Source organism: Emydura macquarii, unplaced genomic scaffold, assembly GCF_026122565.2.
Source record: "Emydura macquarii macquarii isolate MOO-44397 ecotype Brisbane River unplaced genomic scaffold, CSIRO-AGI_Emac_v2 contig_691, whole genome shotgun sequence".
Taxonomy (NCBI): domain Eukaryota; kingdom Metazoa; phylum Chordata; order Testudines; family Chelidae; genus Emydura; species Emydura macquarii.
In genome coordinates, this window is record NW_027130828.1 from 5753026 (window position 1) to 5768099 (window position 15074).

At 53.7% G+C, this 15074-nt stretch overlaps 1 protein-coding gene across 1 annotated transcript in view; it reads left to right on the plus strand.

The window, feature by feature from the left end:
- Positions 1-15074, plus strand: part of GPSM1 (G protein signaling modulator 1) — a 113595-nt gene that overhangs the window by 23160 nt on the left and 75361 nt on the right. Inside the window, exons 2-6 of the mRNA XM_067541815.1 lie at positions 2619-2840; positions 4295-4430; positions 5573-5715; positions 10936-11059; positions 13359-13474. Of these exons, the coding sequence (XP_067397916.1) occupies positions 2619-2840; positions 4295-4430; positions 5573-5715; positions 10936-11059; positions 13359-13474 (741 nt within the window). The remainder of the gene's footprint in view (positions 1-2618; positions 2841-4294; positions 4431-5572; positions 5716-10935; positions 11060-13358; positions 13475-15074) is intronic.

Below are 15074 nucleotides of genomic sequence, written 5' to 3' on the forward strand. Positions count from 1 at the left end.
TATGCTAAAGGAGGAAAATAAAATTTCCACGGCCCTGTAAGTCCTTGCTGTGTGTTAGACAATTTGGTCCTGCATGAACAGGCTTGGCAAGTGAACCTGTAATTGTGCCATTCTGCTTCCTCAGCATAAATGCAGAGCAGGGAGTTATTTTTTTCCAGTAAACATCACAGAAAAGTACAAATGCAAAAGTCTTGCACGCTGCATTCAATGGCTTGTTTTTCCTTTGGCAGCTCTTAATAACTCCATGGTGCAGAGATGATTGTCTAGACAGTTTTTATCTTCCCATCCTGCCTAGAAACCCCGGGGGCTTGCAAGGTTAAATGTTTGAATCATGAACCTCTTAAAACTACCATCCTGGAACCTAATGTCCTCTCTGCCTTTTGGGAAATGTAAAGATGCTTCTCAGCTGTAAAAGTTTTTTAAATGTGTGTCCTGAGTTCATTCCCTGTAGGAGGCTTATTGCTTTATCTCAGCATTGTTGTGCAGCACTGTAAATAATCTTTTAAATGACTCATCTCAGCGAACAGTAGCACACTGTAGCAACTGCCATACTCGAACTAGTGGTCTGTATGCTCTCCTTGATATTGACCTATCCAGCTGTTGCAGAGGAAATGGTGAAAACCCCCAAAACGTAGACAGAAGCTGCAAGACCTTTCCTACGAAACAGATTTCTTCCCAAAGCAATACCTCTTGCACCACTTTTTTGCCCTGGTTCCCCTGGCTTGTGGGTTGTTGACCCTTATTCGCACCCTGGTGTGTGTAATTAGAAAAGGTGTCAAGAAGCACAAGGGATGAAGGCTGTGCCCTAGTGCTGATGTGTAAAGAATGCCTGTGGAAAAACTGACAGCTGGAAAGCTAATGAAAAACAGGCACAGGGAACTGTGGCTTATACGCCAAGGAATTCTGCACAGTCCAAAATTTGTAGCGCTTGCCAGATTTCTGTGGCATTCATTTCAAATGTGCAGCAAGCAGGCTAGCCTCTGTGTTACCCCTTCGGAAAGTGGCACAGGCATGAATCTAGGGTAGATGTTCAGCTTAGGAGATATGCACCCCTTAAAGAAAGCCAGACCCATCCATTGCTCTCGTGGGGTGATGGGGTGAGTGTGGGGCTTGGGAACCAGGAGGCCAAGCCTGAATTCTCATCCCAACAACCGCACAGTGACTCGGTGTGTAATACTAGCCAAATGGCTTACGCCAGCATTTTTAAGGTGGCCTGTAATTTTGGATTACCCTCGTCACAGACACGTGGGGCTTGATTTTCAGAGAGGTCGAGCGCCCGCAACGCTCACTGAAGTCTGGTATTTGCTCCAACTCTCTCCTTTTCCCTGCCTCTCCCTTCGGTCTCTTCAATGCAGCTTCACTCCAAACCTGACCCGATCACCCTCTCCTCCCCTGCCCTGCCCCCCACTTCCCTTCCCTTTTTGCTGATCCCCTCGTAACTACGTGTGGCCCAAAAAATCGGGAACCTGTTTGCCATCACGTTGTTGGCTTGGCTGGAGTGTTGTACCCCTTCCCCCATCCTGGCTGTAGCCGGGCCATTTAATTGCAAGCTTTCAGGAGCAAGGACCATCAACCACTCTGTGTTTGTACAGCGCCTGGCACAAGGGGCTCCAATCTCGGCTGGCCCTTAGGCCGTGCCATAAAAACATGATTAATAATATTTTTATTGCCAGGCAGGACGTTAGGTGTTGCTTGGAGGGGGAGGGGAGAGAGGCATCACAAGAGTTCTTTGCTGTGCAATGGAATAAGGAGCTGGTCCCTCCGGCAGACGGTGGGAGCAGGTCAGGAAAGAGCCCCAGAGTCCCCCTTTGTGATGAGCAGTGAGTGCTCCTAATTAGTATAGTCCAATAACCCTTTAACACTTGGCCTATGGACAGGTACTAATTGCATCCGTTTCCCAGGGCTGTTAGGAAGGATGGGCTTGTGGATAAAGCACCGGATTGGGAGTTCGGGGACTTAGTTTCTGAGCCAGGCTCTGCCACCAACTCTCTGTGGCACCATGAGCAAGTCACTCAGCCTCTGCGCGTTAGTTTCTCCCTCTCTCACACGAGGAGCGTGTATCATGGGGGTGTCGAGGTGGCATGTAATGACAGCGACGCCTTTGAGAGCCTTGGGGCGCAGGCGCTCAAGAAGTGCAGAGAGTTGTTATTTTTTTCCTATTTCAAAAGGAGTCTGATGTTAGTTCACTGTAGAAAGGGGAAATCAGCGGCTGCTCCTCCAGGTCATGTGTGCCACAGCCCTTGATCTGGCCGTTACTCTGTATGGAGTGTTTTGTACAACCCCCCACTTCCCTTCCCCACATCTTCACATGGAGGGTGCCATTTTCAAAAGCTCCTAAGTCATCACTTTGGAGCAAGAGTTCCATTTTCCAAAGGGATTTAAGCACGCAGGAGCCTAAATCCCATTGACTTTCAATGAAACTTTTGAAAACTTTGCCTTTAATCTTTAAAATCTATTCTGGCTCTCCCTGGCCTTCGGATTTACAAGGCCTTCTGTCTGCCTGTGGTTCCTTGTGCTCTCAGCAAAATGTCTTTTTGGTTTTTTATTTAAATGCCAGTGTGAAAAGGTGGGAACTCCAGAGCTCAGCTCATCGGAAATGATCTCTTTGATTTTAACAGAATGGAGGCCTCCTGCCTGGAGCTCGCCCTGGAAGGAGAGCGACTGTGCAAAGCTGGAGACTTCAAGGCTGGAGCTGCCTTCTTCGAAGCGGCCGTGCAGGTGGGGACCGAGGATCTGAAGACGCTTACTGCTATCTACAGCCAGCTGGGCAATGCCTACTTCTACCTGAAGGAATATTCCAAGGCCCTGGAATACCATAAGCACGACCTCACTCTAGCCAGGTAAGCGTGCCTGCTGCCTTCGGCTCTGAAACTGAGCATTCAGGGCTCAGTGTACGGCAAGATTCCTGGGATCCCAGCCTGGGGGAACCGGTCACTGCAACGGAGAACGGATCTGGGGCACAAGGGGCTGACTGCCTGGAGAGAATCGAGGCGCTCGGGAGGGAGTCTGCACAGGGTTCGGGATTGGAAGGAAGAGCTGGGGCCCATTTAAAATCATAATCCAGCCTTCCCCAAAATTCCTTCTCCCCGGGAGTGGGGTCACTGCACCTGAGGCCGTCTCAGCCAGGCATGTTTCCTCCACGGCCTGGCCAGGCCAGAGCAGAAAGCAGTGCATAGCCACCGGTCGTCTCCTCTAACAGTTGCTCTAAGGGGCTCCCTGCCTGGAGGAGTGAGGCCATTTCTAGTACCATTGGATGTGACCTGCAGTTAAAGACCAATGCTCACTGCTCCCTCGGATGGTGGCAAAAGGTGGGTGTCGTGGGGCCAGCTGTTCTGGACAAAACACAAGCCGCCTTTCAGCACCAGAACAAGGCAGCTCCCCTTCTCCAGGGGCATCTTAGTGGAATGATTTGGGCCAGGTTTTCCAAAGGTCCCCAACAAAGCTTGCAAGCGCATCTGTTGTGTGTGTGCAAAGGGGTCGTGCTGACTTGCTCGCCCACACAGTGGTTTTCGGCAAGATAGCTGAAACCACACCCCTTGAGGGGTAATTAAGGAGGACGGCTGAAAATGTGGCCTTGAGACCCCACTTAATACAGGGGGCACCTTTAAAACCGGGACAATTCTCTGTCTGCAGTTGGTTACATTTACAGTAATGCCCAAGACCCTTCCATTCTCCACGGAGAACGTATCACCCGTGTGGTGGCAAAGGGGAGCTCTGTGGCATGGCATTTGTCCTTTCTTGACCTGCAGTCCCTGCAGGGCAGCTTCGAATCTTGATGCCTCCAGCCCCAGGTATAAAATCGGTTACTGGCCAGGGCTGGCTGCCATCCAGTATGCCTGCATATAATTCCCTGGGGCGCTGCTAGTCCCCCGGGCTGCGAGTTGTAAGGAGACAATGGGCCAAATCCCTGGAAAAGGGATTTGATTGTCTGAGCAGAACGGATAGGCCTCCTCGGCCATCGGGTCCTGTTGTCTTTAGCTGAAAGGCCCGTAGCTGGAGAGGGAGCTTCAGGTCTCAGGAATGGGGGGAGGCGGGGGTTGGTAAATAAAGTTTTATTTTCCAGCTTGGATTTAGACAACTGCCTGAGAGAAAGCAAAAATCTCTCTCCAAGACTAAATGAGTTTGCTTCCTCCGTTTGCACATGCAGGCTGGGAGCTGATGGGTTCTGTTCTACTCCTGCTTCAGCCGTCGGTATTAGCGTGGTTGAATTCTGCCTGCTGTGTTCCAGCAGCAGGTTAACAAGCATGTGCCAGCATTTATAACAGCCCTTCCCCTTCCTCCGGTCATCTTGTAGAACCATTGGGGACCGTATCGGAGAAGCAAAAGCCAGTGGCAACCTCGGGAATACATTGAAAATCCTTGGGCAGTTTGATGAAGCTATCGTTTGTTGCCAGAGACACTTGGACATTTCTCAGGAGCAGGGAGACAAGGTACTTGATCCATGACGCCCAGAGGGAAACGTTCCCTGGCTGTTAAAAGATTCCTCCTGCCAGCCAACAACTGGGAAAATAGTGATGCTGGCTCTGACAGGAGACTGACCATATTACAAGTACAGATCTGAGGCCAGAGCAGGTATTGCTGTGATGTGTGAATGGATGAAAATGCAGGCAGGCCGTCCTTGGAATGAAGACCCCAAAATACCCAGGGAGCAGTGGATTCCCCCAGAAAGAGAAAACTGAACCCAAATAACGAGAGATTCACAGCCCTAGAGTCACAGAATGGGCCAACCAAAGAGCTCCAGGCTAGTTCTCTGAAACCCATCGTACGTCCTCCCTGGTCTGTCTCTGACACATGCTCTTTGGTGGCCGGTGTGAAATGAACTGGGTGTCTCTCGGCCCAGTTCCCGGTGGACAAACACCCACATCTCTCTCACACGCGCACACTCACACAGGCAAGTACAAATCCCACCCCCTTTGGGAACATGGAGTGGGCAGTTTCATCAGAGAGGCCAATCCGTGCATGAGTCCTGGGGGCTGAACTCCCCCTCCCCCGGCAGGATGTTGGGAAGGAGCATTGTGGGATAGCTGGCACCGTTCCTGCCTGTGCGGGACTTGTTATATGTATAGCTAGGGCTCTCCATGGTCCCCATCCATTGCACATAGGCCACCAGACAGCAATCAGATGAGGACTTGAGGTCACGACGGGTTTCTCTTCAGAGCAGTGTAGCCTAGTGGATAGTGCACTGGACTAGGACTCAGGGGATCTGGGTGCTGTTCTCCACTAGCCTGCTGTGTGGTCTTGGACAAGTCACTTCCCGGGTCCGTGCCTCAGTTTCCCCATCTGTAAAAGGGGACCTCGTTTGTAAAGTGCTTTGAGATCTACTGATGAAAAGCACTCGATAAGAGCTGGGGATTATCAACCAGGGCTGGCTTTGAACTGGCGACCTAGAGCAGGTTCTTTGTCCTTTTAACAGTCCTTGGATTCATCCAGTCCCCCAGACTCGGCTTCTGCAATGAAGCTGTAAGGATCTGCAAATCCTCCCCTCCACCTCTGGCTTTTGGCTAGTGGACGGGAAGCTGGGCGTTGCAATGTGGCGTGTAACACCTGATGTTCTGTGTTCCCCCCCTTCCAGGTAGGTGAAGCTAGAGCGCTGTATAACATTGGCAATGTTTACCATGCAAAGGGGAAGCAGTTGTCTTGGAGCATGGCCCAAGACCCAGGTTCCCTGCCTCAAGAAGTCAAGGAGACGCTGCAGAGAGCTTCGGAATACTACGAGTAAGTAACGCCCCTTCCCAGATCTGCACAGCCTGCCGCAGGCTGCAGTCATTTACCCGGCTGCCATCGTGCGCCTGGCAGACTTGCAGAGCGTCTGGCGCTCTCTGTGCTCGGGCTGAGACGTGCATAATTACAGCACTGGCCGCATTTGTCTTGTTCCTGTTCTGATGACAGCTCTGGGGAGCTGCAGAGGCAGGACGGTGGCTGCCAGGTGACCGATAACAGCGCTGGGCTTGTGACAAGTTACTTTTCGAACAGCCCTCTTGAACTCCTCTGAGAAGATGACCAGGTCCCTCCTTCCTAAACCAGCAGGGACTTGGGGGCTGGGGAGAGGGAAGGGGTGATTCTGCTCAGCTTTTGGGCACTGTCCATTCCTCCCCAGAGATCTCCCCATCCCACCCAGGGAGCGCACTGCCTGCCTGCAGAGGGGCCCACGTGTTCTCAGGTCTTTGGAAGGGCGGGGCACGCCAGTCTGGGCTGTTGAGAGGAGAACAAAGGAGAAAGGTGGAGGGAAGGAAAGTAAGTAAAAGCTTCAGAGATTTTAAGGCCGGAAGCTGGGATCATCTAGTCTGAGCTGCTGCATAACAGGAGGCAGAGACGTCTCCTGGAAAAGACCCTCTTCCTCTGTACAAAATAGTAACTGAACCAAAGGGAAACTTAGATGCCAAGACCTGGAGCTCATTCTCCTGCAGCTGGCAGGGACGCTGGACACCTCCGCAAGGCCGGCGATGCTTTGGGATCAGGCGGAAGACGGGCTTTGCTCTTGGCAGGCGTCCGAAGGAGGAACTGGATTTTCCGTCTGCTTTGAAGTGTATTTATTGATAGTTTGTAAATGGCTTTCCATTAGCGAGGAGGGAGAGCGGCGCTTGTGGTTAGCGTAGGGGCCTGGGCGCCAGGACTTTGAGGTTTCTCTCGGGGTCTGTGTGTGAACTTGAGAAAGTCTCTTATGGCCTGATATTGAGCATCTGCAGCTCCCACTGAGCTCGGCGCCTCTAAAACCCTCCCTTTCCATGTTGTGTGAAACTTCATTAAACATTTCACGGCAGTGTTGTGCCGTGTGGGTCCCAGGCTGTTAGCGCGACACGGTGCGGGTGGGAATAGCTCTTATTGGACCGACTTCGTCGTTGCTTGTCTCTCTCACCAGCAGCAGTTGGTCCAGTGAAAGCATTGCTTCTCAGCCTGGGGTCGCAGCCTGCTTTTGGGGGGGTTGCCAGCTGTGAGCCCTGACCCCAGCCAGGCACGGGGGTGGGAGCCTGCCTGCTTCCTCCTGAAGGAGGAGCATGGCGGGGGCCCGTGCGGTGACACACAGATACTTCTCACCCCCCCCAACTTCCCTCCGTGCCCCCCCAAGGGACTGTGAGGTGGGGAGTGAGGAGCAACCCCAGAGCTCCCTGCATCCAGATCACGTTTCCCACCTGGGCTGTGCTGACCTGGATGCAGGGAGCCCTGACGTTGCTCCTCGGTTCTCGCCCCCCCGCACACAGCACCCCAGGGGGGCACAGAGGAACAGCGTTCGAGCAGGGAGTGAGCAGCAATACCAGCCGCTCTGTGCATGCAGGTCAGTTTTCCCAGGTAGGAACGGGGGGAGGGGAGGTGCAGGGGTTGGGGTAAGGGGGGTGTGCGGTGCCCCCAGAGGTCAGGGCAGTGGGGCAGAGGGTCTCACTCAGAGGCTGGCTGTGTGAAAGGGGTCACCAGGACAAACCGTTTGAGAACCAGTGAATAAGAGATATTACCTCACCCACTGTGTCCCTTAAACATCCCAAAGCCTTGTGAGATCCTTTGACGAAAGAGTCCCTATAATCGCAAAGTACCGCTGATCATGTTCTGCTGCGTTAGACTGTGCCCAGGAGCTGAAAACCGAACTAGCTCTTCTTTCCTGTTGTGACTCAGGTTCAGTTCCCCGTTAAGGCTCTGCAGGGCCCAGGTCTTTATTCCCTGCCACACACTGTAAGGAGATACCTTGAGAGAAAGCTAAAGATCTGACTGAAGGCACGTCCAGCTGCAGCCCCCTACTCCAACCTGAGTGGGCTCAAATACAAGATGACTGAAAGGGGAGCGTATAAAGCGTGTGGGATAAGCACCGTGAAAGGAAGGGTGGACAGCTGTAATAGAGAAGTGATGATCCTTAATGAACAAAGGGTTAGTGAACAATTGCACTACGGCCCCCAGAATTTGCGTCCGTTACACACTCAGAAAGCTTTACTATGGGACTGGGGGTCTGACAGCATGCTATCATTTCAGTGCCATAGAATTTGACAAGGAAACACCTGGCACATTTTTGCGCAGGGTTTGTATTTTTCTCTTTCCCTGGAAGGGCAGAGGGCAACAGGAATGTTTGCTCTGGGGGTGAGATCAGTTGGGTCTGGTTCAGCAGCTGAGGATTAAAAGGACCCAAACGCTGTATATATTGTTATGCTCACCTGCTTAGAGGAGCAGCGGAATAATCTGTTTTGTCCCATCTGGCAGCTGCGTGAGAATGAGCAGAGATGCAGAAACACTGCGCTCAGCAGATGAAAAGCTGGGCCAGAGTTGATCTCGCATGCCAGAGTCAGACGTCGCTTGTCTGGGCTCCAAGCCTTATCAAGCCAGAATGAGCAGTGGGGATGGTGCTTCCTGGCAGTTCATATCATTTTGAATCCAGGATGCTTTGCCTGGGGCGTTCTGGGGATGGGGATGGGATTGTATACAAGGAGGGAGGAGGAAAGACTGCAGGCTTTTTTAATTAAAAAACAAAACAAAACTTCTTTCAGAGAGTTGTAAACTTAGCTTCTGAGTTTACCTGTCTTGGGTATAGCTCAGAATAGCTCAAATTATAATGCAGGCAGTTAAATTCAATCCCTGAGCATCTGCTTTGATGCCACAATGTTCTACAAAGTATGATCATTTGGAGGGGAGAATCCCACTCACGAACTGGCTTGTGTGCACACCGCTGCCCTCAGCTGGATGGAATTAGAGCTCTTCAACTGAGTCTCATTGGCCCTATACAGCAATTGCTAATAGAGATTCACCTTTAGTTCAAGTGGCCGGGGCCTGCATTTCTGCAGGTTCTGTTGCCGTGAAGTTCTGAGGAGTTGCAGCGTGTCCCATAGTAACAACTGTGCCTTTTCCAAATGGCTGCAGATGTGTTTGGTATGTCACATGCTGGAATGCTGGCACTAGGTTTATTTACAGCTCTCTGTAAGGTGTTTCTGTAGTAGTGGAAATGGGTTTTTAAAAATAACCCGTTTGGTATGAAAGGGAGAGACGAGCATCTCTCTGAAATCAGCCTCCTCGTCTCTGCCGATGTGATTGCGCCTGTATGTAGCTCCCCGTCCCTGTGCCGAAGGAGCATCCCTTGGTGAACGCATGCCAGGCTGAAGCTTCCAGGCTGCTCTGAATGTGCTGAGCAGATACCGCAGAGGGTTTGACTGTGCTTGTTGCTGCAGTGCAGTGCTGCGTCCAGTCACGCTCATCTCAGACACATCACAGCTACGGTGCTGGGAAGGCAGGCAGAGGAATAGCTCAGAGCTCCTGGCCTTTCCCATCTTTTCCCTGTTCCGCTGGCTTCTTCCTGACTTCATCAAAGTTCAATAATAGTCATAATATCTAGCTCTTATTATGGCTCTTTTCAGCCCTCGATCTCAAAGCGCTGCACAAATGAGATAAGTTGTTATCCTCATTTTACAGATGGGGAAACTGAGGCAGAGCGCGACTCCCAAGCGCGACCATCCCCCGAAATAGATACTGTACTTGAAAGCTGACAATCACACTCTCTCCTTGGCTTTTCCTTGAGATAACTATGGAGGTGAAGGTGTCTGCTCCTCTGGCTGAGCCGGGCATTTGTGTGTAAGGAGAGATGGTTGGAATAAGGGACACGGCGGCAGCACCATTACTAATGCAATCAGTTCCCCACTGTCCCACTGACTTATTGGGTGACCCTGGGCAAATCACTCAACATTTCTGTGCCTCGATTTTCTCTTCTATAAAATGGGGCTGTGAGTCTTTCCTAGGAGGCTTAATTAACGTTTACCGAGCCCCTGGAGATAGCCGGCTAAAGGGCACCACAATACGTGCAGCTATTATCCAGAACACACAGGAGCTGCATGTATGTTTCCCCTGTGCGAAACAAGAGACGAGACCCTTTGTTCTCTGAGGCCGTGTCTACATGACAGGCACCATAGCGTAGACTCTTCCTGCTTCGACAGAAGGGGTTTTTCCAATGAAGTGGTTAATCCACCCCTCTGGAAGACAGTAGCTAGGTCAGTGGAAGAATTCTTCCATCCACCTAGCTGTGTCTGCAGTGGGTGTTAGGTTGACCCAGCCGGGTCGATCTAACATTTAAATTGAGACCAGACCTGAGTCTGAGTGTCCTGTACAATCGGCGTAGCCAGAGTGAGGACTGTGAGACCAAACCCTTCCTTTGGAAGGTTCCTAATGTGTCTGGAAAGTCTTATTCTGGGCAAGGGTCACCAGAAAGTGGTTAGAAAACAAAATACAAGTAGGAATTCCAGAAGCGCTCGGCATTGGCCTAACTCCGTTCCCTTTGATGTCAGTGAGAGCTTCACCGCTGATGTTGGCGGGAACCGCTAGGCCGGTGCTGAGTGCTGTGGACGTCGTGCTGTGGACGTGTGGGATATGGAGGGCGAGGCCTGCTAGATGCAGTCCTTCTCGGGGTAGGTTTGGTTTTTGTTTTTAAAACATCATTGCCTAAAGAAAGAGAGCTCTCTGCCATGAAGCCCAGTGGGTGGAGCATTGGACCGTGATTCAGGAGACCCGGGTTTTATTCCCAGCTCTGCCGCTGGCCTGCTGGGTGACCTTGGGCAAGTCACGTCCCCTTCTGTGCCTCAGTTTCCCCAGCTGTAAAATGGGACTAATGAAACAGCTCTCCCTTTGTAAAGTGCTGCGATTTCTGACCAGGCCCGAAGATGTTCAAACACCCCAGCAGCTGCTGTAAATCGGCGCAGCTCCACGGAAGTGGGGGGAGTGGTGCTGGTTTGTGCCGGCTGCGTGTCTGGCACCATTCTCCCCAGTGATTCAAGCTGATTGAAATGGGGGGGGGGAAACTCTGGGCAAGGAGAAGGGGAGGGTCTGTGAGAGGAGGCCAGGGAGAGAAGGGAGAACTGTGTCCCCCCAGAACCCCTTACTCTAGCCCTGGGCTCTCTCTGTCTCATGCTAAGGCCAATGGAAGTGGAGTGCCCGTTGGCTGAGGGTGACCAGATGGGCTGCTTTGATTTCTTGCAGGAGGAATCTGTCTCTGGTGAAGGAGCTCGGGGACAGAGCTGCTCAGGGCCGAGCCTATGGAAACCTTGGCAACACCCAGTACTTGCTCGGCAACTTCAGCGAAGCCACGGCTTTCCACAAAGAGGTAAGGAGCGTGTCCGGCCTTCTCACAGGGCTTGGCTGATCCAGTCGCTTCCTCAGACATGTCTCTGGGCCTGGCAGGTAGTGGGGAACCAGACACTGGCCCGTTCGCCCCTCGCTGCATTATACCCTTCCTCTCCCGTTGCAGACGCCGGTCGCGACGTGTCAGATCCCGCCCCCCTGACTCACGCTGAGTAGTGCCTGACTCCACTAGTTACCCCATCACAGTCAATGGGAGCGAGCTGGCGCGCAACACAGAGGTGGCAGAATCTCTCCGGTGCTGTCAGATGGGGCGGTCTAGCTGTGCGTGCCTGAAAGGCTAAATCAAGAACCATCCAAAATAGTAATCGGTCGCCTTCGGGAACCTCGCCCTGCGAGATTAATGCTGTACGCTATGGGCTATCCCTGCCTCCCTCCGTGAGGAGGCCATGCTTAGGATGGGACTCCAGCGCACTGAGGACCGCCACGCTGAATGCTGGTGTTCGGAAGAAAGATCTGGTGTTTGGAGGCCACTCCCAGAGGCCCTGTGTTTTTACCAGTCCACAGAAACAATCAGCCTGAGATACAAGCGTTGAGTACACACGCAGACCGCTGTGCGATTGATGCATGGTGCGGAGGGCCCAGGGATGAGCTCCTCTCTGCCACTCTTGGAAGCCGTCCTTCCCCGCATCCAGCGTGAGGCACATTAGCCGGGCCACCGGGAGGCAGCTCGCAGGATTTGCGCTGGGCGTAAGCAGAGGACTCGAGTCCCCGTGGCCGGCTGCTGTCATGAACAAGAAACTAACCTGATTAAAAAACAACCCCGCCGTGAACGCCTCTCGTCTGAAGGGGGAGAGGCACAGAGGAATCCATGGGGCCGAGTAACCTGGTGGAGAGCGAAGGGTTACAGGACAAGTCTGTTTTACTTAGCGCTGCAGAAGCAAATGATTGCTTCCTTCTTTGCTTGAAACGGCCCACTGTGAAGTGACTGGCACCCAGTTTCATTGTCCCCTGCCCGGGGCCCAGCACCAGTGCAAGCAGAGAGAGCTCTAGGGCACCGCCTTTGCCGGGACAGGCACTCACCCCAGGAAGGAACACGGGTAAAACTGTGATGGGCCAGGCTTTCCCAACTGAAGAGTAACCCGGCCGCCGTGTGTGTGGCCCGCCACACAGTGCCACGCCTGGGTTGGTGCTGGCGGGGAGGCAGCTTTGAGTGGGGAGGTCAGACAGGCTGTGTGCAGCAGCTCATCTGTGGGACGGGATAGGGCCCCGCGTGTTTGTGCGAACAGGGGGGCGGGGGGACCGGCCAGCCATGTTCTGAGGTGGAGCCCTGCTGGGGCCTGGTAGTTTGTAAGGGATCAGGTGATTGCCCGAGGAGCACCCGATTCCTATCAAGGTGGAAAGAGCTGACAGAAAGCAGGCTGGCGCCTGGAACGGGCCCCAGCAGAGGGTCCCGGGCAGACGGCCTGTTGGCCGACAGGAGAGGAGAGCTGTCTGGAGCAGACCCGCTGTTTCTCTACAGAGCGTCGGCGCAGATTGCGGGGAACCGAGCAGGGCTCTTCCATTCTGCACGTTTTAATTAAGGAAGGCGATGTGTTTAATGAAGCAGGCTGGAAAGGGAACCCTTGTTGTGTATCAAGCGCGATGCCTGGCCAACGGGTGTGGTGACACGGCTCCTGCTGCAAGCAGATTAGGGCTAATTCACTGCCCTGGGAGCAGCAGAGGGCTCAGCCCCTTTGCACGCCAGGCCAGCCGGCTGCGAAGCACCAGAGAGAGCGGCTGAGAAGGAGCTGGGGGAAGGGACTGCAGGAACAGCGCCGGGGGGAATGGGAAGCTGCTCCAGGCACAGTGCAAAGCCAAGGGTGCGGCAGGGCCAATATGGGAGCATAGCTGAGAGTGGGGCAGGACTGAATGAAGGTCGAGATAGAGGCACCGCTGGAGCAGTGCAGAACCAGGGAGGGAAGGCCGGGGAGCGGGGCTGGGATTCAGAAAGTGAGACGGAGCCAGTGGGCGAGGGGATTCGCTCTGCGCCCACGGGCCCGAGCGAGGTGCCGGAGCCACGCCCGGGCGTTACAGCCGCGTGACTCACCACCTCACTTCTCCAGCTCACTTGGGCCTCCCCTGCAGCCGACCACTTAAGCACACGCTTAGCTGTAAGCACCTAACTTCCGGGGGGCCACTCGCGGGCTCACAGTTAGTCACACGCTTCAGTGGCTGGCCGGATCAGGGCCTTGGAAGAGCGGACGTGGATCGCCAGCCGTGGCACACGCTTCGCAGACGCCGCAGTCGATGTGTTCTCACGTGCCTGCCCGTGTCTGTTTCAGCGCCTCGCCATCGCCAAGGAGTTTGGGGACAAAGCGGCTGAGAGGAGAGCGTACAGCAACCTGGGCAACGCGCACATCTTCCTGGGCCGGTTCGACATCTCTGCCGAGTACTACAAGTAAGTGACCGGGCTGCTGGGGGAAAGCAGGGGCCAGGCCCTGGGCTCAGGCGCAGCTGGGCTGAGAGTAGCTGTTCCCTGGGAACCGTGTCATGGGCTTCAGAGTTCTGACCCAAGCATTAGGTAAAAGCCACACACCGGGAACCAGAGCAGGTTTGAGGGAGTGTCTGTCTTGGTTTTCTCCAGCGGAGCTCGGCTCCCTAATGAGATGTGCCTTACATTGCCACCTGCTGGCCACGTGTGTAACTTTTGCGGATTAAAATCGGTGCACGAGAGAGTCCAAACTCCCAGCTTCTCCAAAGCGGCGCTCTGCCGTGCTGGAGCTGCAGAAGCTGCGCCCAAGGCGGCTACTTCCCGAAAGAGCAGGGACAGCCTGCTAGTAACAGCAGGAGTGACACAGCCTCCAGCCTTTCTGCAGGCCTCCACGGACCCAAAACTTACGTCAGCCGGTTCTGCGTGACAGAGCAGAGCTGAACTGACCCATACAACGGGACAAAATTCACCCCCATATAAAGCACTGAAGCCAGTGGAGGTACACCAGGGAGGAACCCAGCCCGGTGCATCTTATTTTGTTCCTTGAATTGTTTTGGCTGTCGAGACTCAGAGAGGCCAGTTTCTCGCCTGTTCTGGCCCTTGGACAATGCGGAAGGAGGAGAGGGGGGCCTTAGGTCCCCGCCCCTTCTCCTGTCTGCCGTGGAGGACAGCTCCTTGCAGGCGACTGGGTCCCTCCGTGTGAGCTTGTAACCTGCCCTGTTTGACTCACATCACCCTGGGAGCAGCAGGCATTTGGGCACTGGGAAGTGATCCAAGAGGTTGAACTGCAGCTGCAGAGACCAGGCCAAGAGCCTGATTTTAGCCCCACAGGCTCGAGGCCTACCAGCTCTGAGGGCCTGACGTCTAGGGATGGACAAGCCAGTGGAGGGAGGTGAGGGAACCCTCTCCTTCAGATTCAGCCCTGCCTGGCAGTGACCAAAGTTCCTGCCGTTTGGTGGCTCTTTGGTCTTGGTCCCGTTCCCAAAGGCTGTGTGTCCCCATCACACAAACCAACACCACAACAAAGTGGCTACCTCAATGAACTGCCTCCACAGAAAGGGAGAGGCCTGATTGGACCATGGATGCTAAACTGCCCTGAATCAGGGTGCATGGCCCGGGCTCAGCCCGCCTCACAATAACAAATGGGGAAGTGGCTCCACCATATCAAACCAGTGTGGCATGCTCTGCACAAGGGAAGCTTTTCTGTAAGAGGCAGACTTCTGCTTTTGAGGCGTCCTTATAAACCTGTGATCGAATTGACGCTGAGCTGTTCCTTGGGAGAGGCCCTTTCTTAGCCTTGCTGCTTTTCATCCCAAGAAGATATGGCATCGTCCTTCAGCCAAGTGGATTACTCCCAACTCCAGCTGTGTCTGGTGCATTCATTCCTGCAGCCCCTAGCACAGCGTAACTAGCCTCTCATTTGCCTGAACTGCATGTGACGTATCCTTCTTTCCCCACAGTGCATTGGGGAGGTGGTAGCGGCCATCAGCAAGCCTGAGGGATGGCCACATTAGAGCTGGAGATAAAATTTCCAGCATGGGGAGACATACCCACGCTAGCTCCGATC